The sequence below is a fragment of the Perca fluviatilis genome, chromosome 13 (assembly GCF_010015445.1).
Source record: "Perca fluviatilis chromosome 13, GENO_Pfluv_1.0, whole genome shotgun sequence".
Taxonomy (NCBI): Eukaryota; Metazoa; Chordata; class Actinopteri; order Perciformes; family Percidae; genus Perca; species Perca fluviatilis.
In genome coordinates this window covers 37,453,058-37,478,109 of record NC_053124.1, presented here as the reverse complement: position 1 = coordinate 37,478,109, position 25,052 = coordinate 37,453,058, and the positions used below count along the sequence as shown (strand labels likewise).

Genomic DNA, 25,052 nt, shown 5'->3' with positions numbered 1-25,052 from the left:
AGACTTCCAGTACTACTACTGTAGGGCCCAATTCCATAAAAATGATTGTGGTGACACCCTGATGTTTCCATGACTGCCACCATCAGGCCAAATGTCCCAGTGGTACAAAGAAACACTACAATGTGATCCATTGTTGTGTGGACTGCCGTTGAGAAGCCAAGAGTTAACATTTTGGCTGTCGCCATCTTGGCGTTTTGGAGCCAGACGTGACCATATTTACAAAGGGTGGAGCTGGGGAGGTTGATGCATCCAAGCCAGTGTTGTGCATGGTTACAATGCTAAGCTAAACGCTAAAGAGGGAAAGTCGCTGATTTTAAACAAGCCGGCTTGTAAACGTTGACCACAGGGTACTGGCGGCATTCATCTGAATAAACGGCAGTACACCGGGTGCGATTTTCTGTGCAGGATTTCCCCCTTTCTGGTCTACATATTTCTGCATCTGCAGAATTATTTTTTTTACAAAACCTTTACTGCACACTGAGCATATGAAAGTTTGCTCTCCTGTATGGATTTTTTTTATTTTTATGAATCTGTACAGAACAGCATAGTATACTTTACTTTGAATGTTAATTATTGTGTGAAAAATAAACAGCAACCATATTCAATATATTAGTGGGTTACAAACAATCTAAGCGACAATCTGAAAATCACTTTTTTTGGCCGCCGAGAGGCTGAGTAAGGGATAACTAATTTGCGCTTGCTGGTAATGATCACAGATCCAACTGCGTTTTGTATATTTATTTGCATTAACACAAACAAGATTCTGCATCCAATACATCCCATAATTGTATTACTGGCATACAAAATGGAGTCCAAAAGTCATAAACAGCATTAGAAAAATGTAAAACCAGCGTGAAAACAGGCCGGTGTGTTGCAAATGCCACTGGACCCAGCCCGCTGTCAGCTCATTCTCTGTAACCGATGCAGCATGACACAACGGTGGAACCAGCCAGCCGGAGAACAACTTGTTGTTTGGCTAACATTAGCTTGCTAACTCCTCCTCAACGTCACCAACTCGCCACATCGTTCACAGAAAGGACCTGAATAAAGCCGTTACTCGTGGCGATAGCAGTGTGCTTTGTGTGGATGAAGCATGAAGTTAATTTGACTCATTTAGCCTCAGCTCCGCGACTCGCCAGAAGTTGGCTTATGTTGAAGTTTATACGTTAAAACGAAAATAATGTAATGTCCGCAACACTGCTTTAAACTCTCATATTTAATATAAAAATGCAACGTTTTAATTAGCTGGGTATAAAAATGCAGCTGGGTCGAAACGTTGCATTTTTATATTAAATATGGGAGTTTAAAGCAGTGTTGCGGACATTACATTATTTTCGTTTTAAGTATTTTCATTTGTCCTGCACCTGCCAGAAGGTGGGATGTGCACACAGTTACTTTTATAAATTAAGTTTATACGTTACCATGGCAATGATACACATAAAAGTGGCTGCCACTCTGACCATTATGCTATGTTTATTTGAATGGAAATGGACTTTCTATCCATTTCATTTCTATGTTTCAGAGAGTTCCAACCTGGCTGAGATTCTCTGACTGCTCCTGGTCCCCACTGGAGCTCCACTTCTGCTGCTCTCTGATGTCACTAACACAGGAAGTAGACGGTTCCTCTCCTGTGTGTTGTTTCATGTGATATTTTAAACTTCCACTGTGTGTAAAAGATTTCGTACAGACTGAGCAGCTGAAAGGTTTCTCTCCTGTGTGAGTTCTCATGTGAGTCTTCAGGTTTGTCTTGCGGCCAAATCTTTGATCACAAACTGAGCAGCTGAAAGGTTTTTCTCCTGTATGAGTTCTCATGTGACTCAGCAGATTTGAGTTGTGGTTAAATCTTTTTCCACACTTAGAGCAGCTAAATGGTTCCTCCCCTGTGTGGATTCTCATGTGTGCCTTTACACTTCCTCTCACTGTAAAAGATTTCTTACAGACTGGGCAGCTGAACGCTTTCTCTCCTGTGTGAGTTATCATGTGTGTCTTCAGATGTGACTCACGGTTAAATCTTTTCCCACACTCCGAGCAGCTGAATGTTTTCTTAAATCTTGAATCATGTTTCAGAGAGTTTAAAACTGACTGAGGTACTCTGGTCTCCTTCCAATCAGCACTGTCATCAGCCTCAGGTTCAGAAGAGTCTCCAGTCTGGTCTTCAGTCTCTGGTTGTAATAGTGGATGTGAGTTCCTGGCTGGTTCTGGTCCTCCACAGTCCTCTCCATCAGCTTCTGTTTCCATGTGTTGAGTTTGTCTTTGATGAAGCTGTGAGGACTGAGCTTCCTCTTCATCATCTTCACTCTTCACAGGGACAGGAGTGAATGGGAACTTGGTGATATCAGCCTCCTCCAGCCCTTGAAGCTGCTCTCCCTCCTGACTGCTCCACAGTTCCTCCTGTTCCTCTTTAATGTTTGGGGGGGGCTCTGGCTCCTCCTGATCCACACTGGAGCTACACTCCTGCTGCTCAGGGGGAACCTCTCCTTTAACCACCATCAGCTGCTCAACATCTGCAGGAAACAGAATGAAACAGACACATCACTGACCACCACTCAAACTAAACTCAAACCAATAATAATGAGAGGTTGTTTGTATCGTCATAGAAATGAAAACTTACAGATTTAGTCTAACAAACTGATACAAAGTAGCATAGCGTGTTAAGGTCAGCTTGCTAAAACCAGCTACAAAATGGAACCATTTAGGGCTGTCCCTAACAATTATTTTAGTCATTGATTAATCTAACAATTCATTTGCATATTAAGATTTCAGTATTTTTCCTTAAGTACTTGACATTAAACTTCAAATGGCTTTGACATGCATTTATTTCATCACTGGAGTTATATGCAGTTAAGATAATCACTGGCAAATGTATTTTTGCATCAGTGTGGGGCAAGGAAAATAACTGAAACGCAGGGCTCCAGCCTACGTAAATGGCCTGAAGTTTATACTTGTGCGTTGGTGTGTGCATCGATCTCTTCAAGAGAATAGCAGGGCAGGCGTGTGTGTGGGGTGTGTGTTGTGTGTGTGTGTGTGTGTGTGGAAAGTAAGAGTGATGGTGCTCATCTTCAGAGTGAGTAGTGACTCTAGAGTCATAGTGAGGGAAACAAAGTGTCTCCCCTGTTCCAGCCACTGATTTCCCACCGTGGTCAGAAACTTTGTTTCTCCCACAATGCCTCTCGAGTCGCTACTCGCTCCGAAGGTAAACTGCTTCTTTTACACTTCTGTTTGTTGTTCGGACAGACCTGCCCCCACTGCTAAAAAAAAATCCTAAAGGAAACACTAGAGTGTGTGTCTGATATAACGTCATTTACACTGATTTAAGTGTTCTTGGATACACAGTTTGTTGCTAGTGTGTGACATCAGGGCTCCAGACTAACTTTTTTCACTAGGAGCACAGTGGCCCCCCAACTGAAAATTTTAGGGGCGCAACCAGAACATTTAGGGGAACACACCGTAAATCAACATGCTAACCAAATATTCACATTTCTACTAATTTCCACTTTATTACTAATAAACTCTTTGATAATAGAAATTACAATGTGCTGTTTGAAATTTAGTTTCACATTTTACTGTGCACTTTTGAAGATGCAACATAAAAGGTAAACTGACAGCACCATCGCTGTCATGACAGTACAAATATTAAAAAAATATACCAGCTCTAGTCTCCAGTCTACAATTACAATGAATTCAACTTAAAAATGCATTTTTTAGGCTACTAAACTAAAATAAAACCCCTCCCTCTCTCCTCCCAAACCCATCCCTACAACCTTGAGTTGAATAATTATTAATTTCTTACTCACTGTAACTTGTAGTCTTTATTCTTGTATTTGTATATTATTATTTTTTATTTTCATCATGACCGTTTTTAACTGGGGGGAAGGGAGGGGTTAGTGGCCTTGTTGTTGTCTATGGTCTGTTGTCTGTCTATTTGATGAGCTGTAGTCCGAAAGGATCAATGTCTGTCTGTCTGTCTGTCTGTCACAATCAATGTTGATCAATTTATCAAACAACCAAAGCAGGCCCAGCTGGTCAACCACAACCTAAAATTCAGAGGAAGCAACTTGCATACATTATTAATATCATATTCCACAAGTCTGGATTGATAGTATTATATGAATACAATGGTGTCATGTGTATTTAACTACCTAATTTACCTCTCCAAAATCACTTCTGAAGAGTAGTCATAGCGCTCTCTTGCTCTGGTGTTTGTAAAGTATTAAAGTTCAACAAAGAATGATTGACATTAGAAAATTTCCTTTTTCATTTTTAGTTTCTATTAGGGATGCACCGAACCCAGGGTTCGGATTCGGCCGAACTTTAGAAATGTTTTCCACCGAACCGAACGCTTGCACTCTGCGCTGGTCGACGTAGGTGGACCGTTCAATGCAGTAGGCTGTGAGAAAGCGAAAATGGAACTTGCGAGCAGAAGAAGTGCCACCCGGCAGCACCCCCAGCCCACTCTGCCCCAACCAAAAGAAAGCGATCCAAGCCGAGCCACACGCCCAACACGCAATGTCGGAGGCAAGGATCCCACACAACACGCTACATCGCCGCTGCCAAAACACCTGCGCGTGAAACAACCGAAAGAATACGAGCCGCGCATGAAGGAATCCACAGACAGCAGGCAAAATGCAGCAACCCCGTGGATGTATTAAGAGAACGCAACCCCAGGTAGGGCAAAGGAAGGACAGTCTTAGCTAAAAGCTGGTGTTAACCAGACAGTGCCTCTCCCGGGCTGTCAGCTGTTCTTTCGGAGTCTGCCTACAGTGGGAGCGGAGCGAGTGCTGCTCGTTAGCTAGCGTTAGCTTTCTAATGTCATCCACACAACATGCCTTCATCATACACTGGTTAGCGAAAATGTGCCAAACAAAATTGTCACTCATCTGGCGATAGTGATGTGCTTTCCTACGATGTAAAAAGAGCGTGTGAATTCAACATTAAGTTGTTACATCTGTACGGTATTTGGTATTGCGTAACCTCTCAGTTGAAGGTTAAGAGGAATTTACAGTAAACATAGAGCTTTTATTTTGACGAGAAAAACAGAAGTGAATAAAGTTGTATTTTCTGACGGTTGACTGTGTTGGCGTGGAATAAAGTGAGATGTACAGTGACGCCTTGGTTCTGGCATTGGAAGCCTGTGTCTTTATTTTAAAGCCAAACCTGAGTCTAGACAATATAAAAAAAAAACTCAGTTACACATTTAACTATTTTAGAGGCTGTGGACGTAGTTTACTTCATTAATGGGTTTACTGTGTTAATGGATTGAGGATAGGAGGAGGATTCGGTTTGGTTTCGGGTTCGGCAGAATCTTAACCAGTGGATTCGGTATTCGGACGAACCCCAAAAATCTGGTTTCGGTGAATCCCTAGTTTCTATGTAGATGCACTCCCCTACAAAATCACCCCAGTAGTCGAGAATGATTTATTATTTCCAAATAGAGCTATTTATGCCATCTTGTAAAAATATGTCTTTTTTTTAACGGTAGTCAACAGAAGTCAACAAGACATTAGTACAGGTTAAACTACACAGACAGAAGTCTACAAGACATTAGTACAGGTTAAACTACACAGACAGAAGTCTACAAGACATTAGTACAGGTTAAACTACACAGACAGAAGTCAACAAGACACTAGTACAGGTTAAACTACACAGACAGAAGTCTACAAGACATTAGTACATGTTAAACTATACAGACAGAAGTCAACAAGACATTAGTACAGGTTAAACTACACAGACAGAAGTCAACAAGACATTAGTACATGTTAAACTATACAGACAGAAGTCAACAAGACATTAGTACATGTTAAACTACACAGACAGAAGTCTACAAGACATTAGTACAGGTTATACTACACAGACAGAAGTCAACAAGACATTAGTACAGGTTATACTACACAGACAGAAGTCTACAAGACATTAGTACAGGTTATACTACACAGACAGAAGTCAACAAGACATTAGTACAGGTTAAACTACACAGACAGAAGTCAACAAGACATTAGTACAGGTTAAACTATACAGATAGAAGTCAACAAGACACCAGACAGACAGCTAGAGCAACAAATCAGCTTTCTCAGTAAGCCATGCAGAGCTACAGGAAGCAGCAAGACGTTAGCACAGTTACACATCAACAGTATAAGAAGCCATGCAAGCATCACAACACGGCCAAGAAACACAGACCCGAGCCATCTTCTTGCACCGTTCAACCATGCAGAGCAGTAACAAGCAGTAATAAAAAGCTGTTCAGCATGCAGAGACCAACTTCCGGTTTGGAAATTAGCCATGATGGTAACGGACCAACAGACTGGAGGACGCACATTAATATTAATAATACCAAATCTACCTGTCAGTTCTTTACCATGTTTAATCAACGAAACAATAAATTACAAACATCCTGAGTTTCTAGAAGTAAAAGGGACCAAACCTGCTCTGTGTAGCCGAAGCTGAGGGTTGTAAACAGCGTCCAGTAGCTCCCGTTGTCGCTCGTTCTCCTCTTTTGAACGACAAAGTTCCTCCTCGTACTCTGCTATCGTTCTTTCAAACAGCCCAAATATCTCTTCAGCAGCCGCAGTTAGTCGCTGCTCCACCAACGCTCTCAGCATCTGGACTTTACACATTTTACCTCTTTCTCTACACAGCAAAGACACTCTGCTAACACTCCTTTCCGCTAGACGCCATCTTGTTCAAAGTGTGAAGTTAACCGCAGTAAATACTACAGCTTCCGGTGCAGATCAGTTTCTGAGCTTCAAAATAAAAGTCCGGAAGTGTTCAAGACTTCCTCAGAAAATACACACAATAAGGCCGGTTACACAGCGTGGCGTTTCTGTTGCGTGGATTTTTCTATGTCTTTACACAACAGGAACGTGTCTGACGCGGTGCTGCTGCTGCTAGCCTTGTCTGGACACATATGTTTCCCATTGATAAAATTAAATACCATGTTAAACATGAATATATACTGATTTGATTACAGCAAAGACATCGGCAGTATTGACGGCAAACATTTAAATTACATTAATATCAAAACCTAGAGACTTTCAAACATCAATCTTTATTAATATGTATTCGTGTCTAAACTACATAGACACATCTTTTCCTATTCTATTTTGCCTGGAAACGCTTGCGTGTTGCGTGAAAAATAGGCGTCAGTTCTATTTTTAGCAGGCACGTGTTTTCGGCGCGACTTGAGACGCACGTTTCACGCAGGCGGTGTGTAAGCTCTAACCTGTTAACATGGGAGCCGAAATATAAACGGACATGCCGCGCAGCTGACACGCTCGCGCTACGCATCCAGTGTATAACCGGCCGAAGATTAATTATTAAAATAAATTTTGGAAGAAAGACAAATACTTTATTACATTTTCAGAGCTTTGAAAAAAGTTTTAATATAATAGATGTACTATGCACTAAACCTAGGATTTACTTATAGCATAACAATGCTATTTTGGGAGACGTTCAGGTGACAAATACATTTGTAGATGAGACTCCTCAACAATGCCTGGAAGGTGCTGACCCCTGCATTACAGAACACGTCACTTGCACTAGAGCACCTGGGTCTGTTGAGCAGTATCCTCATACAGTCATAAGCAACCTTGAGCTTCTGCATGCTTGCCTTTTTGAACTTAGTCCATAAGGGAGCAACATACAGAGGAGTGCAATAAGCTTTAAACAGACTCATTTTGACGTCATCCGTGCACATGTGGAATTTTCTTACCAACATGTTAGCTTGGGCATATAATATGCGATGCTGCCTGAGTATATCCTCATCATCAGATAACTAATCTGTAATGTATGTTTACATGCACACTTATATTCCACTATTTTTCCGAATATGACAATATTCCTAATTTGATGCAGGTCATGTAAACAGCATATTGTGTTTGGATATTCCCAATAAGGCCTTTTTCTGAATGTACAATTTTTCCGATAGACGTGGGATATTCTGGTATTATTCAGGTTTTTGAGGCATTCTTTGGAAATGTATGCAGCACATTCAGAATCTGCGTCTCAATCTGGGTTTTTACTGCAGTTTGTGACAGTTTACGGCCTCTTGTCTGTTTACGGCTTACGGCCAGCTCTGTGAGTTGCTATGGTTACTGTAAACAAACCAAACAGACGACAGTTTGCAGGGCTGCCGTAGAGAAGCTCAGCCAAAAGAAAAGAGGAAACACAGCTACTTTTAAACCTCATCAAAGACTCTGATATGAGCTGGGCCTAACAACTAAGTGCACGTAAACGTAGTCAGTCAACCACTCTTATGTAAATAATTATAATAAAGTAAAACAAATGTGAACTCATCTGAAATTTTGAGTTGTAATGGGCCATTGAATGGCACAACTGACTCACAACAAAAGGCATAGTGGCAGGTGGTATGTATAGTGACTTTGCTTCCTCTTTCTCTTCAGTCTCACTCTCTCTCTTGTTTTGGCTCTGCATTGCTAATGATATTCTAAATACTTTGTCACACTGCACTTTCTTGTTATGTGGTTTCATGTCATTACCAGTTAATGCTTCCTCACATCTCAGAAATGACACTTAGTTAAATGTCAGTTACATGTTTCCAAAACCAAACACTCTGGGCTTTGAAAGCTGAGAGTAAGAAGCTAAACTGAGATCAAACGTAGAGTTTACACATCAGTCAAACATGATTTAAAGGGACACCCACACACAAACAGATCAGCATGATTATTCATGATATTGACTCGTCATTATTTCGTACTTACCTCCTCCGTGTGACTGATTATCAGTGTGATAATCCCCGATAGCGTCTGCACTCTCAGATATTTCTACCTCCCTTTCTTCTTTGACTTCCTACACATTTCTGTTGTATCTCACCTTCTTTGACACATAACATATATATATATATATATATATATACATACATATATATACATATACATATATACATATACATATATATATATATATACATATACATATATATATATATACATATATATATATATATAATATATATATATATATATATACATATATACATATATATATATATATATATATATATATATATATATATATATATATATATATATACATATATACACATATATATATGGTCACTTTGCTGCGGTAAAACTTTGGTAGATATATATTTAGTAATGTCACATACTCTACTGATGCAAGTGTTTCTTTGCCGGTAAAGAAAATAAAGGAAGTAACATAAATGAAGTAACAGCTGATGCAACACCTACACACACACACACACACACACACACACACACACCACACGCCCATACACACACGCTAAAGTCGCTGATTTTCAACCGGCTGACATGAGTCATCCAGCCGGTGTGCAAACGTTGACCACAGGGTCCTGGTGCCATTCATCTGAATGTACGGCAGTACACAGGGTGTGATTTTCCATGCAGGATGTGTGGGATTCCCCCATTTCTGGTCTACATATAGACTAATAGACCATGTATTATATACCTAAAATAGAAGTATTTTAACCTAAGTGAAGCTCTGTAACGTGAACGTCTTTAGTGCGATAGAACAATAAAATCCGAGCAGCATCTGCTGGTTGTATTTAGCCGCTACGGAGCTCCGGGACGCCGGCTACCAGCGGCAGTTGTTAAGCCGCAAATACAGTGCCTTGCGAAAGTATTCGGCCCCCTTAAACTTTTCGACCTTTTGCCACATTTCAGGCCTCAAACATAAAGATATAAAACTGTAATTTTTTGTGAAGAATCAACAACAAGCGGGACACAATCATGAAGTGGAACAAAATTTATTGGATATTTCAAACCTTTTAAACAAATAAAAAACTGAAATATTGGGCGTGCAAAATTATTCAGCCCCCTTAAGTTAATACTTTGTAGCGCCACCTTTTGCTGCGATTACAGCTGTAAGTCGCTTGGGGTATGTCTCTATCAGTTTTGCACATCGAGAGACTGACATTTTTGCCCATTCCTCCTTGCAAAACAGCTCGAGCTCAGTGAGGTTGGATGGAGAGCGTTTGTGAACAGCAGTTTTCAGTTCTTTCCACAGATTCTCGATTGGATTCAGGTCTGGACTTTGACTTGGCCATTCTAACACCTGGATATGTTTATTTGTGAACCATTCCATTGTAGATTTTGCTTTATGTTTTGGATCATTGTCTTGTTGGAAGACAAATCTCCGTCCCAGTCTCAGGTCTTTTGCAGACTCCATCAGGTTTTCTTCCAGAATGGTCCTGTATTTGGCTCCATCCATCTTCCCATCAATTTTAACCATCTTCCCTGTCCCTGCTGAAGAAAAGCAGGCCCAAACCGTGATGCTGCCACCACCATGTTTGACAGTGGGGATGGTGTGTTCAGGGTGATGAGCTGTGTTGCTTTTACGCCAAACATAACGTTTTGCATTGTTGCCAAAAAGTTCGATTTTGGTTTCATCTGACCACAGCACCTTCTTCCACATGTTTGGTGTGTCTCCCAGGTGGCTTTTGGCAAACTTTAAACGACACTTTTATGGATATCTTTAAGAAATGGCTTTCTTCTTGCCACTCTTCCATAAAGGCCAGATTTGTGCAGTATACGACTGATTGTTGTCCTATGGACAGAGTCTCCCACCTCAGCTGTAGATCTCTGCAGTTCATCCAGAGTGATCATGGGCCTCTTGGCTGCATCTCTGATCAGTCTTCTCATTGTATGAGCTGAAAGTTTAGAGGGACGGCCGGTCTTCGCGTAGATTTGTAGTGGTCTGATACTCCTTCCATTTCAATATTATCGCTTGCACAGTGCTCCTTGGGATGTTTAAAGCTTGGGAAATCTTTTTGTATCCAAATCCGGCTTTAAACTTCTCCACAACAGTATCTCGGACCTGCCTGGTGTGTTCCTTGTTCTTCATGATGCTCTCTGCGCTTTACACGGACCTCTGAGACTATCACAGAGCAGGTGCATTTATACGGAGACTTGATTACACACAGCTGGATTCTATTTATCATCATTAGTCATTTAGGTCAACATTGGATCATTCAGAGATCCTCACTGAACTTCTGGAGAGAGTTTGCTGCACTGAAAGTAAAGGGGCTGAATAATTTTGCACGCCCACTTTTTCAGTTTTTTATTTGTTAAAAAAGTTTGAAATAGCCAATGAATTTCGTTCCACTTTATAATTGGGACCCACTTGTTGTTGATTCTTCACAAAAAATTACAGTTTTATATCTTTATGTTTGAGGCCTGAAATGTGGCAAAAGGTCGAAACGTTCAAGGGGGCCGAATACTTTCGCAAGGCACTGTAGGTGACTGCGAGCCGGCTACAGGAACCGCCAGATGATCACGAAGAGCCGCAGTTAAGTGAATGGATAGGCAATGGTTTGTGTTAAGAGACAGAACGCAGGAAGAAAAATTAAGAAAACGTACATGATGGCAAACAAAACACTGTCACACATCGACACATAGAGCTACATTACGTCAACAGCTACCCAAAACAAACGTGTCATCATTATGCATTACGTGGAAGGTTATCCACATAACAATTAATTGCATTAAACACAACAAAAGATTTTTCTGGGGGGCTTTTCCCTTTAATAGACAGTGGATAGATATGAAAGGGGGAGAGAGATGGGGAATGACACGCAGCAAAGGGCAGCAGGACGGATTCAAACCCTGCGCCGCTGCAGGACTCAGCCAACATGGGGCGAACACTCTTACTGGGTGAGCTAGAGGCCGCCCCACAAAAAAAAGATTTTTTACAAAGCTTTTTACAAAACTTTTCAAGGACTTCATGAATTCTATGACTTCTTCAGGTTTTCTATAACCGTGGAAACCCTAAAAGATTCTCCAGTCTCGTCTCCAGGCTTTGGTTATAAAAATGGATTTGAATGTGAGTTCCTGGCTGGTTCTTGTCCTCCACAGTCCTCAGTTTGACTTTGATGAACCTGTGAGGACTGATGACCAATACAAATCTTTTGTCACAAACACCGCAGCTGTATCGTTTCTCTCCTGTGTGGACTGTCATGTGGCTTTTCAGATCTCCCTTTTTTACAAAATCTTTACCGCACACTGAGCAAATGAAAGCTTTCTCTCCTGTGTGGATTTTATTTTTTTATGAATCCGTACAGAACAGCATAGTATACTTTACTTAAAATGTTAATTATTGTGTGAAAAATAAACAGCAACCTTATTCAAATCTCTAATAGTGGGTTATGTTCATTATCGCTTAAAAAACTTCAAATTACACATGTACGTGACAATCTGAAAATCACTTTTTTGGCCGCTGAGAGGCTGAGTAAGGGATTAACTAATTTGCCAGATGTGCTTGCTGGTAATGATCATCCAGTTGTGTTTTGTAGATTTATTTGCCTTAACACAAACAAGGTTCTGTATCCAATACATCCAATAATTGTATTACTGGCACACAAAATGGAGTCCAAAAGTCATAAACAGCATTAGAAAAACATAAAACCAGCATGAAAATAGAGTTCAGCTAAAATAAAACTTCCTTCGTCAACCCCTCTCTCCTTCACCTAACCAAACAAGTGAGTATTACTTTGCTTCCTCCGCCCCCACCAGGTGCCCTAATTACCGTAAATGACCTTTCAAAATAATAGAACTAAACCTGGCTCTTACAACACATACAGTCAATACATTGTCCTATACTAATACAAAAAAAAGATAGAGTGACTAACATTTCCATTACGACACAAGTCAGTTTTATGTCGTCACATAAACGTAAAAGCATCAGCACAGATTAAATACAAGGAGAGGCATAACAGCTGAAGTACTATATACATGTATCACTAAGGTATCTCCTGTGCAAAAAGAAGGGAAGCAGTAAAGCAGGAAACACTGTGGATGGACCCAACCAATCAGGGTTTGTCAACACAGTTTGGGAGACAGAGGGTAGGTAGTTTATCAGTAAAAGAAGTGGGCCAAGGATCGACCCCTGTGGAACCCCACTCAAGACGTTGCCTTTGCGAAAAGAGCAATTTTGATTGAGTTTGCTATTTTTTAAGTACTTACGGAACTACCCATTGAAGTACTTAACATTAAAAGCCAAAGGAACTTAGTTTGGCGAGTAACATTTCATTAACTAAATGGAAAGCTTTTGATAAATCCAGAAAAAAATCATTGCGATCCAAGGCTGATGCAATTTCATCAATAAATTGTAAAATAGCCATATGTGAACAAAAGTTTCTGTGAAATCCGGAAACATTTTATATTAAGTCAAATAGTTATGTTTTAATAATGCAAAAATCCTGACGGTTAAATTAATTAATTCAAGATGTATGATGAATTCCTGTTGCTCACAATTAGGAAATGATCAAGTCACTGTCACTTCATGTGATAAGTTCCAACTAATTGGAACATCAATTAAGGAATGTTAGTTCACAGTTACTTCATACAATAATGATGATATGAACCGATTGTGAACAAACCAACAGTTCCTATTCCCACAGAAATATGAGGCTGATGCAAATATTTACGTTATTGTACCAAACCAAAATCTTCTAGCAATCTTCCAATTGAACAGTTGGACGACAATGTACTGAAATTGAGAAATAAAGCTTCATATTTCTATGAAAATATTTTCCTGTCTGCCTTTACAGAGTCTGTTATAATCTTTCATGTAAATGAAACCCAGTTAATGTGGCCCCAAAAAGTACCTGAACTAGAAAATGCGTGTGAAGGCTGAAAAGCTGAAACGCTAAACTGGGTTGCTGTCTTAAAGAAGGAGGTAAAGTTGTAAGAATATTTGGAAAAGTAGGTAAAAGTAGAAACTCTTTATCAGCTGTATTGAACATTTTCAAAAAGTAGAGTATGAAAGAAGTTATTCAATTAGAACCTTGATGTGAAGTTAAGATTTTTCATAAGCTTTAGGAATTACAATTTTATTTGTGTACAAACAGTAGCTTCATTCAGCTCCTGTGTGTTGTGTAAATACATCTAAGTGATGTGATGCAAGTAGCCACTTTTGTTTTTTTTAAAGAAGCCCTTGGATTAAGAAAGGTTGAAGACCCCTGGCATAGAAAAAAAAAAAAAAAAAAAAAAGTCTAAATTGTATACAGTATACACCAATGCACAGCCGTGTCGCATACCCTGTCACACGGTGAGGTGCAAGTCTCGTCAATCGCTGCTTTCAGCTTTAATTGTAAAGTGTTCCCTGAAATCCATACTGTTGCTCATTTAACATGTTTTCGCCATAACCCTCCACGGATTTGTTTTCAGTCTCTGGTTGTAAAAGTGGATTGAGATGTGAGTTCCTGGCTGGTTCTGGTCCTCCACAGTCCTCTCCATCAGCTTCTGTTTCCATGTGTTCAGTTTATACTAATACACTACATTAATTGTCCTTCAATTCAATCACAGTTTACAGATTACAGCGTTCACAGCATAGATTAAAATGGATAGAAAGGCCATTGAACTGTTTCCCGTGGTCAATGACAAAATGGCCTTTGTTGTAAGTTGTCATAGTGACAATACGCATCAGTGAGGCAGTAAACTGTGTCGCAGCTCGCTGGGAGGAGAGCCGCCCAACGCAGCTTGGGAGATGTTCTCAGAGTTGCAGGGAGTGAGGAGGGACAGTCAGACCCAGTAACAACGGGTCCCGCTGTTCAGCTCATTATCTGTAATCAGTGATGGGAGTAAAGAGTTATAAAAGTAACGTAATTACAGTAATGTATTCCTTTTTGCTGTAACGCAGTAATATAACGCATTACTAATAACCCGTTACAATCTCAGTACAAGTTACAACACATTTAACCCGATATTTAGTGGCCTTTTTTTTAAGAATTCACCAACACCGCGAAATATTTCGGCACAGAGAAAAAAGTCAGCGAGTGTTATTTCCTGTTGCTGGATTCGGTGGTTGAAATGACTGCAGAGACGGATACATTTGCGACACGGACATTATTTTCAGAAGTTGTTTAAAAGTAACGCAAAAGTAGTGTAAAGCATTACAATTCAGAGACAGTAATATGGTATGTAACTAATTACTCTGAAATGACAAGTAACTGGTAATCAATATATCAATCAATGTATTACATTTTGAAAGTACCTTGCTCAACACTGTCTGTAACCGATGCAGCATGACAGCCGGAGAACAACTTATTTGGCTAACGTTAGCTTGTTAACTCCGCCTTAATGTCACCAACTCGCCACAATGTCACAGAAAACGAGACGAATAAAGTGTTTACTCGTGTCGAAAGCAGTGTGCTTTGTGTGGATGAAGCATGAAGTTAATTTGACTCATTTAGCCTCAGCTCCACGACTCGCCGGAAGTCGGCTTATACTGAAGTTTATAGTTACCATGGCAATGGTACACAAAAATGGCTGCCACTCTGACGATTATGCTACGTTGATTTGAATGGAAATGGCCTTTCTATCCATTTTATTTCTATGGTTCAGAGAGTTCCAACCTGGCTGAGATTCTCTGGCTGCTCCTGGTCCACACTGGAGCTCCACTTCTGCTGCTCTCTGATGTCACTAACACAGGAAGTAGACGGTTCCTCTCCTGTGTGTTGTTTCATGTGACATTTTAAATTGCTACGCTGTGTAAAAGATTTCTTACAGACTGAGCAGCTGAAAGGTTTCTCTCCTGTATGAGTTCTCATGTGACTCTTCAGATTTGAGTTTTGACTAAATCTTTTTCCACACTCAGAGCAGCTGAAAGTTTTCTCTCCTGTGTGTTGGTTCATGTGAGATTTTAAATGGCCTCTCTGTGTAAAAGATTTCTTACAGATTGAGCAGCTGAAAGGTTTTTCTCCTGTGTGGATTCTCATGTGAGTCTTCAGATGTGTCTTGCAGCCAAGTCTTTGATCACAAACAGAGCAGCTGAAAGGTTTTTCTCCTGTATGAGTTCTCATGTGTCTCTTCAGATGTCCCCTTTGGCCAAATCTTCTCCCACACTCTGAGCAGCTGAAAGTTTTCTCTCCTGTGTGGATTCTCGTGTGTCTCTGTAAATCTCCACTCTGTGTAAAAGATTTCCTACACACTGAGCAGATGAAAGGTTTTTCTCCTGTGTGAGTTCTCATGTGTCTTTTCAGGTGAGCCTTGGTGCCAAATACTTTCCCACACTCAGAGCACCTCAATGATTTCTTACATGTTGAATCATGTTTCAGCGAGTTTAAAGCTGACTGAGGTTCTCTGGTCTCCTTCCATTCAGCACTGTCATCAGTCTCAGGTTCAGAAGAGTCTCCAGTCATCTTCCCTGGTTGTAAAAGTGGATTTGAGTTCCTGGCTGGTTCTGGTCCTCCACAGTCCTCTCCATCAGCTTCTGTTTCCATGTGTTGAGTTTCTCTGCTGGCTGGAGGCTCTGTCTCTCTGTTCTCCTCCGTTTGACTCTGATGAAGCTGTGACGACTGAAGGTTGATGCATTTATGTCTTCTGACCTGTTGACGCCAGATAAATCTCTTGTTACAAACACTGCAGCTGTATTTTTTCTCTCCTGTGTGGATTCTCATGTGATCATACAGATGTCCCCTGGTGCCAAATCTTTTCCCACACTCAGAGCAGCTGAATGTTTTCTTACATCTTGAATCATGTTTCAGAGAGTTTAAAGCTGACTGAGGTTCTCTGGTCTCCTTCCAATCAGCACTGTCATCAGTCTCAGGATCAGAAGAGTCTCCAGTCTGGTCTTCAGTCTCTGGTTGTAAAAGTGGATGTGAGTTCCTGGCTGGTTCTGGTCCTCCACAGTCCTCTCCATCAGCTTCTGTTTCCATGTGTTGAGTTTGTCTCTGATGAAGCTGTGAGGACTGAGCTTCCTCTTCATCATCTTCACTCTTTACAGGGACAGGAGTGAATGGGAACTTGGTGATATCAGCCTCCTCCAGCCCTTGAAGCTGCTCTCCCTCCTGACTGCTCCACAGTTCCTCCTGTTCCTCTTTAATGTGTGGGGGGGGCTCTGGCTCCTGCTGGTCCACACTGGAGCTACACTCCTTCTGCTCAGGGGGAACCTCTTCTTTAACCACCAACAGCTGCTCAACATCTGCAGGAAACAGAATGAAACAGACACATTACTGACCACCACTCAAACTAAACTCAAACCAATAATAATGAACCATTGAAACATTCAAGTCCTTGTTGGCTAGATAAAATAATATATAATGTAATATAATATGCCAATGTCAATGCCAATTGCTTCAGTGATTGTTTTATCCCGTCCTGCTATGCGTCTAAAGGCTGCTTAATAGCAGCGGGAATAAAGTGAGTTTCTCGATTTTTCGTGATCAGTCTGGGTGATACCGTCAAATGTGCGTTAACACGTTAGCTGCGTTTCAAACATACCCTACCAAAGGTGGAGCAATGCCGACACAGTCATTGTCTTATTAACAACCCTCTCTCCATTGCTAGCTTTCATTAGCGCTACACTGACTCGCACGCCAATCCGCTTGTTGTGCTAACCACAGCCCCACTGCTCTCAGCCTCGTCCGCCAGCTGGTCCACGTCTCTGGCCAGACCTTCAGACACTCTCCCATTCTAATCGACAAGCTAACGTTAGCTTGTTAGTAGCACGGTGCACGGTTAAAGGCAGTTAGTGGGATAAGGGCTTTGAGTTTCAGGTTTTTTTGTAGTTTGTTCCAGTCATTTGCAGCTGAGAACTGCAAGGAGTGGCGGCCAAAGGTGGTGTGGGCTTTGTGGGCACGGTGCTTTGTTTTCTTTCTTGACAACTGATTGATTTGCGCCCGACCTTGGATGTTTAGGGCCAGAGCCTTCTCACCATGTCCACGGATTTAAGATAAAACACCATGTTACGCCGTTATTATTGTTATAGCCTAGCTACGTCCATGGTCCGCGCACACTCCATGGTCAAGAGCGTAAAGAAAAACACTGACGTAAATAGTACCTGTACTGTCGTATTACATCCCAGTCACATGCCGTTAATATACTGTCTATGGTCACACGGAGTAAATTGTAAAGTCACACACACAAAGTCGACTCAGATTTAGGCATTCAGTCGTTTGGGAATCAGCATAATGAAACCCTTCAGATAAACCTTATAAAAGTATATTAAAGTTAAGTAAAGCTAATAAAATAAAGATGTTTCTTCCCGATTGTAAAAATTAGTTACACCACACGCACAATGAATTGACACTGAATTTGATGAATTTACTGTTTTATCAGACCCCAGATGAGACAAGAAGCTAATGTTAGCAAACGCTGCGAGCTACGTCCCTCTGCCTTTGACTACCCGCTGCAGGACACACTGTATTAACGGTGCGGTTTTAAAACCGTTTTCCAGGTTAGTGGGGGTGCATACTGCTCAAAACCAACATGAAAAATGTAGCTAGTAAAGTTGTTCGTATTTTGGCACGTTTCTGAGCGTAATAGTCACTGCAAGTGTGATGTGAGATGCTAAAAAGAAACTACACGCTGTTTTCAGGTAATGTTACTTTTTGACATTCAACACCCGCCCCCCCCCTCCGAAGATGAATTGTAGAGGAAACACTGTATAGTTAGCTTAAAGAAACAAGGCATCTGTCCCAACTTACATTACGGTTCGGAGCCGTAACGCTGGAAACGTAACACTAATCTACAACAGAAGACTGTGTCTGATATAACGTCATTTACACGGATTTACGTGTTCTCGGATACAAAATGTGTTGCTAGTGTGTGACATGCAGGCTCTGCATGCACAGCCAACCACCAAGCACAATCAATGTTGATCAATTTATCAAACAACCAAAGCAGGCCCCGCTATTTGACCACAACCTGAAATTTAGAAGAAGCAATATTTTAATTGTATTTTTTAATTTAACCTTTATTTAACCAGGTAGGCCGTTGAGAATAGGTTCCAATTTGCAACGGCGACCTGGCCAAGAAAAGCATAAGCGTGCAAGACAACATACATTTTCACATTCAATACAATTCAAGAATACAGAATACAAAAGGCTATATAAAGTACAGATTAAGTAAGCATTACAAAGCCTGCGCAAAGTGAGGTCTAAGTAAGTTGATGGATATGCGAAAGTGATATGGTAATAACATAATAACAGTGTATATAAATGCTGAAATGTAGTAAAGAGTCAATATACAGTTAGTGCCGATTGTGGTCTAGATAGTGATGTAGAGCAGTAGATGTACAAAAATTGTATGACAGCAAAGGTGGGAAGAATAACAGTTGAGCATGCCAGGGCAGATGAATAGTGCAAAAGAGCGTAAACAGATATGATAGCAGTGCAAGTGAAGATGTGTATCTGTGCAACTATGCAGTGGGGCATGACAGAGATAATGAGAAAAGGGAGTGCAAAACAGAGCATGAGTGATGGAGAACAGTTAGCACGTACAGTAATCGGACAGGAGCTCTGACAGACGTACTTTAAAGGCAGTTAGTGGGATAAGGGCTTTGAGTTTCAGGTTTTTTTGCAGTTCATTCCAGTCATTTGCAGCTGAGAACTGCAAGGAGTGGCGGCCAAAGGTGGTGTGGGCTTTAGGGGTGACCAAGGAGATGTAGACTAACTGCTTGAGCGAAAGCTGCGGGTGGGTAAAGCTATTGTGACCAGTGAGCTGAGGTCCAGCAAGGCTTTGCCTAGCAAGGACTTGTAGGAGGAGTACAGCGAGTTAAGTGTCGAGTGTCAACAGATTCTCACTCCCATTTCGTGAAATACGGACGCTTGGTCAGGTGCCTTTGTCGTCGTTATGGACGCCAAAAGTCTCCTTATAACATCATATAACGCGCTTTATCTAAACGTGCTTGATCGGGACTATTGACCCTTTAGACGCAGTTATATTAAGGAAAATGTTGTGGGTGGGCTTACGTTTCCGTGACACGCGGCAAGAATGGGACGAACAACAAAGAATGGTTCACATTAGAAAAGTTCCTTTTTTATTTTTAGTTTCTATGTAGATGCACTCCCCTACAAAATCATCCCAGTAGTCGAGAATGATTTATTATTTCCAAATAGAGCTATTTATGTCATCATGTAAAAATGTGTCTATTTTAGAGATGCACCGATTACAATATTCTAGGCCATTTCCCATTGAATTTGAACTGCCTATACCGATTGTAGCCGTTTCCGATTTCATATTTCCTAACCACTTTACAGCGCACACACAAATAGTTATTTTCTATCTTTTCTTTAATATACAATTTTTTTGAATAGATAATCGATCGCTAAATAGAACTATATAAATTACTCCCGGTGTGGGAAATTCTCACACACACATCTAAAGTGCAATGTTATGGAAGAACCATTTCCTTCTTTTCACATCCAATACCCAACTAAAAGAAATGTGTGTATATATATATATATATATATATATATATATATATATATATAAATATAAATAAATAAATAAATAAATAAATAAATAAATAACAAAATAAAATATAGCAGTGTTTCCCACACAGACTAATGTGTAGCAGTGCACCACACTATCAACACTGGCTGCCACACATTGCGTAATAAAATTTTTTTTTAACACTATTCAAAACATGTTCTTCAGCATTTCCTTGCCCTGCTCTCCTCCGTCACTTGTGTCTCACACACACGTGCAGTGTTTGGTGTTTTTAGCCCCCAATGGCGCCTTCCAGGCAGCGCGGCAACAGTTATAGTTGGGTTAAGGTGAGAGTTAGCTGCCTGGAAGGCGACGTTGGGGGCTTAAAACACCATCGAGCCTGTGCACACAGCGTCTGTCTCCATCAAGGAGAGAAGACGGCTGGCCAAATTCACAAGTTCACGAAACGTCGGTATCTATCTGGTGAACACCTTTACACAATCACACATTCACAATCACCGACCAGACTCTTAGCAAATAAGCGATCGCGCCCGATTTAGAAAGTTAACTAGTCGCAAGTTTGCGGTAAAATGCTGCTGGGTTGTCGAGGTCAGAACACCGTATGTAGCAGCTGTGAATCAAGTAAACATATTATAAATAATGTCATGTCATTTTTTACTCTTACACTGAATGTTTGCTGCTTCAATCCAGATGAGTATTGAAAAGTGTTTTCCGTGACTGTAAAAGGCCCGTGATGAGGATGAGGACCAGCCTGAACCAGAGGTATCGGTCTGAACCAGAGCTCAACAGTCCCACCAGTGGAATTAGTTATGTTATTAATTTGGTTACAATATTTTCAGGCTTCAATCAGTGAAAGACCGGATCAGGGAGAGAAAGAGATAGATTCATTAGGCATTGAAGTAGGAGAGGAGGACAGCATCCAACAGCGTGATCCTCGTCAGTTTTTGATACTTAATGTTACGACAACAGATGCAGAGGGACCGTAGCGTTCGCTAACGTTAGCTTCTCGTCTGGGCTCTGATAAACAGTAAATTTATCAAAGTCAGTGTGCCCAACGCTATTTCCCGATAAACTGTAGCTGTCATATATCGCGGGACCCGCGTGATGGTTTTCATGTTCCAGTTGTTCAGGTTGAGCCTCAGAGGGGAGAGAGAGCGGCTGACTGATTGCCTGAGATCAGTAGAGGAGACCGCTCTAATTACGACTTTATGACATTTCATAAACAACTGATTGAGCGGCGGTGCGCTGATGTTGCGCGATGTTAATCATGCGGTTAATCATGGCCGATCACGTGAGCAACAGGAAACAGCAAGACATTAGTGCAGGTTAAACTACACAGACAGAAGTCTACAAGACATTAGTACAGGTTATACTACACAGACAGAAGTCTACAAGACATTAGTACAGGTTAAACTACACAGACAGAAGTCTACAAGACATTAGTACAGGTTATACTACACAGACAGAAGTCAACAAGACATTAGTACAGGTTATACTACACAGACAGAAGTCTACAAGACATTAGTACAGGTTAAACTACACAGACAGAAGTCAACAAGACATTAGTACAGGTTATACTACACAGACAGAAGTCAACAAGACATTAGTACAGGTTATACTACACAGACAGAAGTCTACAAGACATTAGTACAGGTTAAACTACACAGACAGAAGTCAACAAGACATTAGTACAGGTTAAACTACACAGACAGAAGTCAACAAGACATTAGTACAGGTTAAACTATACAGACAGAAGTCTACAAGACATTAGTACAGGTTATACTACACAGACAGAAGTCTACAAGACATTAGTACAGGTTATACTACACAGACAGAAGTCTACAAGACATTAGTACAGGTTAAACTACACAGACAGAAGTCAACAAGACATTAGTACAGGTTAAACTACACAGACAGAAGTCTACAAGACATTAGTACAGGTTAAACTACACAGACAGAAGTCTACAAGACATTAGTACAGGTTAAACTATACAGACAGAAGTCTACAAGACACCAGACAGACAGCTAGAACAACAAATCAGCTTTCTCAGTAAGCCATGCAGAGCTACAGGAAGCAGCAAGACGTTAGCACAGTTACACATCAACAGTATAAGAAGCCATGCAAGCATCACAACACGGCCAAGAAACACAGACCCGAGCCATCTTCTTGCACCGTTCAACCATGCAGAGCAGTAACAAGCAGTAATAAAAAGCTGTTCAGCACGCAGAGACCAACTTCCGGTTTGGAAATTAGCCATGATGGCAACGGACCAACAGACTGGAGGACGCACATTAATATTAATAATACCAAATCTACCTGTCAGTTCTTTACAATGTTTAATCAACGAAACAATAAATTCAAATCCAAACATCCTGAGTTTCTAGAAGTTAAGGGACCAAACCTGCTCTGTGTAGCCGAAGCTGAGGGTTGTAAACAGCGTCCAGTAGCTCCCGTTGTCGCTCGTTCTCCTCTTTTGAACGACAAAGTTCCTCCTCGTACTCTGCTATCGTTCTTTCAAACAGCCCAAATATCTCTTCAGCAGCCGCAGTTAGTCGCTGCTCCACCAACGCTCTCAGCATCTGGACTTTACACATTTTACCTCTTTCTCTACACAGCAAAGACACTCTGCTAACACTCTTTTCCGCTAGACGCCATCTTGTGAAGTTAGCCGCAGTGAAGACTATAGCTTCCGGTCCATATCACTTGCTGAGCTTCAAAATAAAAGTCCGGAAGTGTTCCAGTTGCTGAGCTTCAAAATAAAAGTCCGGAAGTGTTCAAGACTTGCTCAGAAATACACACAAAAAAGATTAATACTTTCTTTTCTCTACATTTTCAGAGCTCTGAAAAAAGTTTTAATACATGAATGTACATTTTATTATATTATCTAAGCCTTACACATGACATTACAAAAAACAAAGAGGGACTCAAAATTTCACAATTTGTAATTCCTCACAGGGTTTGTCCAGCCAATACCAGCGCCCAGTTTTTCAAAAAAATTGAATCTGGATCAAATTGATACAGATCTGGATCAAATTGATACAGATTTGGAAATCCCATGTCTTGCTATCCAGGATCACCTGATCCATCTTACATTTATGCCAGATTTTTTTTTAAAGGAACATTGGATTGGATCACTGTGATTAATGTTAATGTTAAGAAACAGAAACACTGTAATAAACATTTTACATTCCTTATTTTGTTATGTTTTTTTTTTTTTTGTTCACCATATCTCATTAGATGTGACATGCTTCATATATGCTTCAAATATGAAGAAATGTAAATATCGTCAGTAAACATTGATTTTGTGATCATTCACTTAAAAAAAAAGTCTCTGATTTTATTTGGATCGAAAAATCACAACTGAATCCACAATTCTGATGGGATCAGGATAATCCTGTTTTTTTTTTTTTATCAAATAGATCCCAAACCAAGTTCAAAGTTTTGAAAAACCCAAAAGGCAGGTTTGATCCAGATCAAATGTAAGTTGGATTTAGAGATGTTCCGATACCGATACCAGTATCGGTATCGGCTCCGATACTGCCTAAAACGCTGGTATCGGTATCGGGAAGTACTGGAGTTTATGCACCGATCCGATACCACGTAATAAAGCCCTAAAGAAAATCTACGTTAAAGTAGTTTATTGATGTTCTTTTTCATTATAACTATAAAAGAAAGTTCTGGGGCATTACTTGTTTGCGTTTGTTCATGTTTCACAAAGAGTTTAACCTGAGCCAGACCGACAACAAAGAAAGAAATCATATCACATCCATACAGAGATAGTAGTATACAGATGTTAAAACATAATGAAATATATGACACGCTGGTATCGGATCGGTACTCGGTATCGGCCGATACGCAAGTTCAGGTATCGGAATCGGTATCGGGAAGCAAAAAAGTGGTATCGGACCATCTCTAGTTGGATTACATGGTCTGATCTTAGTTCAGAATTCCTCTTTTGCTTTTGAAAAACCCATTTCCAAGATTTTATCCAATCCGTGATCCGAAATCCCACTTGATTACTTTTGAAAAACTGGGCCCTAAAACCCTCCCAGAGTCACTGCAGTACCTCTGAAACACCTTCAACCCTTGTTGGGTTTAGGGTGGGGTTGGTACCCAAACTCTGTACTTTTTAGGGTACCAACCAGATTAGGCCGGTACTACCAGACACCAAATCCCAATGTTTTCTAGACCTATAGCCCATTTTACGAGCACGTCTTTTACCTGTTACCTGTTTTTGATACCTTCGCCTGAGATTGAACTTTGTACAATAAACTTCATTACCTCTTTACCTCTGCCACTGAGTCGTGCTTTTGAGTCCTCTGAGCTCCCTGACAACTAGTAAATAATGTGTAATGTTCCCTTCATGAATTCTTCATGTATTCGTCTTGTATTGGTGCTGTATACTGTTACAGTTATTGTTGATGTGGCCTTGTTGTCCATCTTTAGTCTTATTTTAGTTATTCTTAGTTATTTTCTCAACTGACTGCCCCAGACAGAATGCTGATTTTACGTATGTTTAACTGACACGCGGGACAAGAACGGGACAGTTATGTTTAGGAAAAGATGGTGGGTGGGGTTATAAAATGTACGTTACAGTGACACGCAGGATAAGAGCGGATCGTGAACCCCGGTCTCCTGGAGGAAGTCCTGTGTTGTTTGACCCATCCGCCCCCCCAACCTCCCACCCTACGCAGCATTTCAGGCTTTCAGACTACTCTCTACTGTTGTCTCTCTTAATACTACATCATCTTACAGCGCCGCGGAGCTGTGCGTTCCGTACTGACGCTGAAGGATGCTTATTGCGTCATATCTGACCAAGCGTCCGTATTTGACGAGTTGGGAGTGAGAACGGGTCGAAAGCGGCCATAGTGCGGTTAACGTTACAC

At 40.7% G+C, this 25,052-nt stretch overlaps 1 protein-coding gene across 1 annotated transcript; it reads right to left on the bottom strand.

The window, feature by feature from the left end:
• Window positions 1-1,518: 1,518 nt before the first annotated feature.
• LOC120570987 (gastrula zinc finger protein XlCGF17.1-like) lies at window positions 1,519-19,522 on the bottom strand. The gene is made up of 5 exons (XM_039819669.1): window positions 19,517-19,522; window positions 19,214-19,400; window positions 15,347-16,104; window positions 2,429-2,454; window positions 1,519-1,663 (listed from the first exon to the last, which is right to left on the bottom strand). Exons 1-5 carry the CDS (start codon window positions 19,520-19,522, stop codon window positions 1,519-1,521), a joined length of 1,122 nt encoding a protein of 373 aa, XP_039675603.1.
• Window positions 19,523-25,052: the final 5,530 nt, after the last annotated feature.

What these genes read in the sequence shown, in the direction of transcription:
- LOC120570987 (XM_039819669.1), bottom strand. An exon ending in AGAGCTCCTGTCCGATTACT is followed by an intron (nt 16,105 to 19,213) that starts GTACGTGCTAAC and finishes CTGAACCTGAGA; the next exon opens with CTGATGACAGTGCTGAATGG. An exon ending in AGCCAGAGAATCTCAGCCAG is followed by an intron (nt 2,455 to 15,346) that starts GTTGGAACTCTC and finishes CCTGAGCAGCAG; the next exon opens with GAGTGTAGCTCCAGTGTGGA.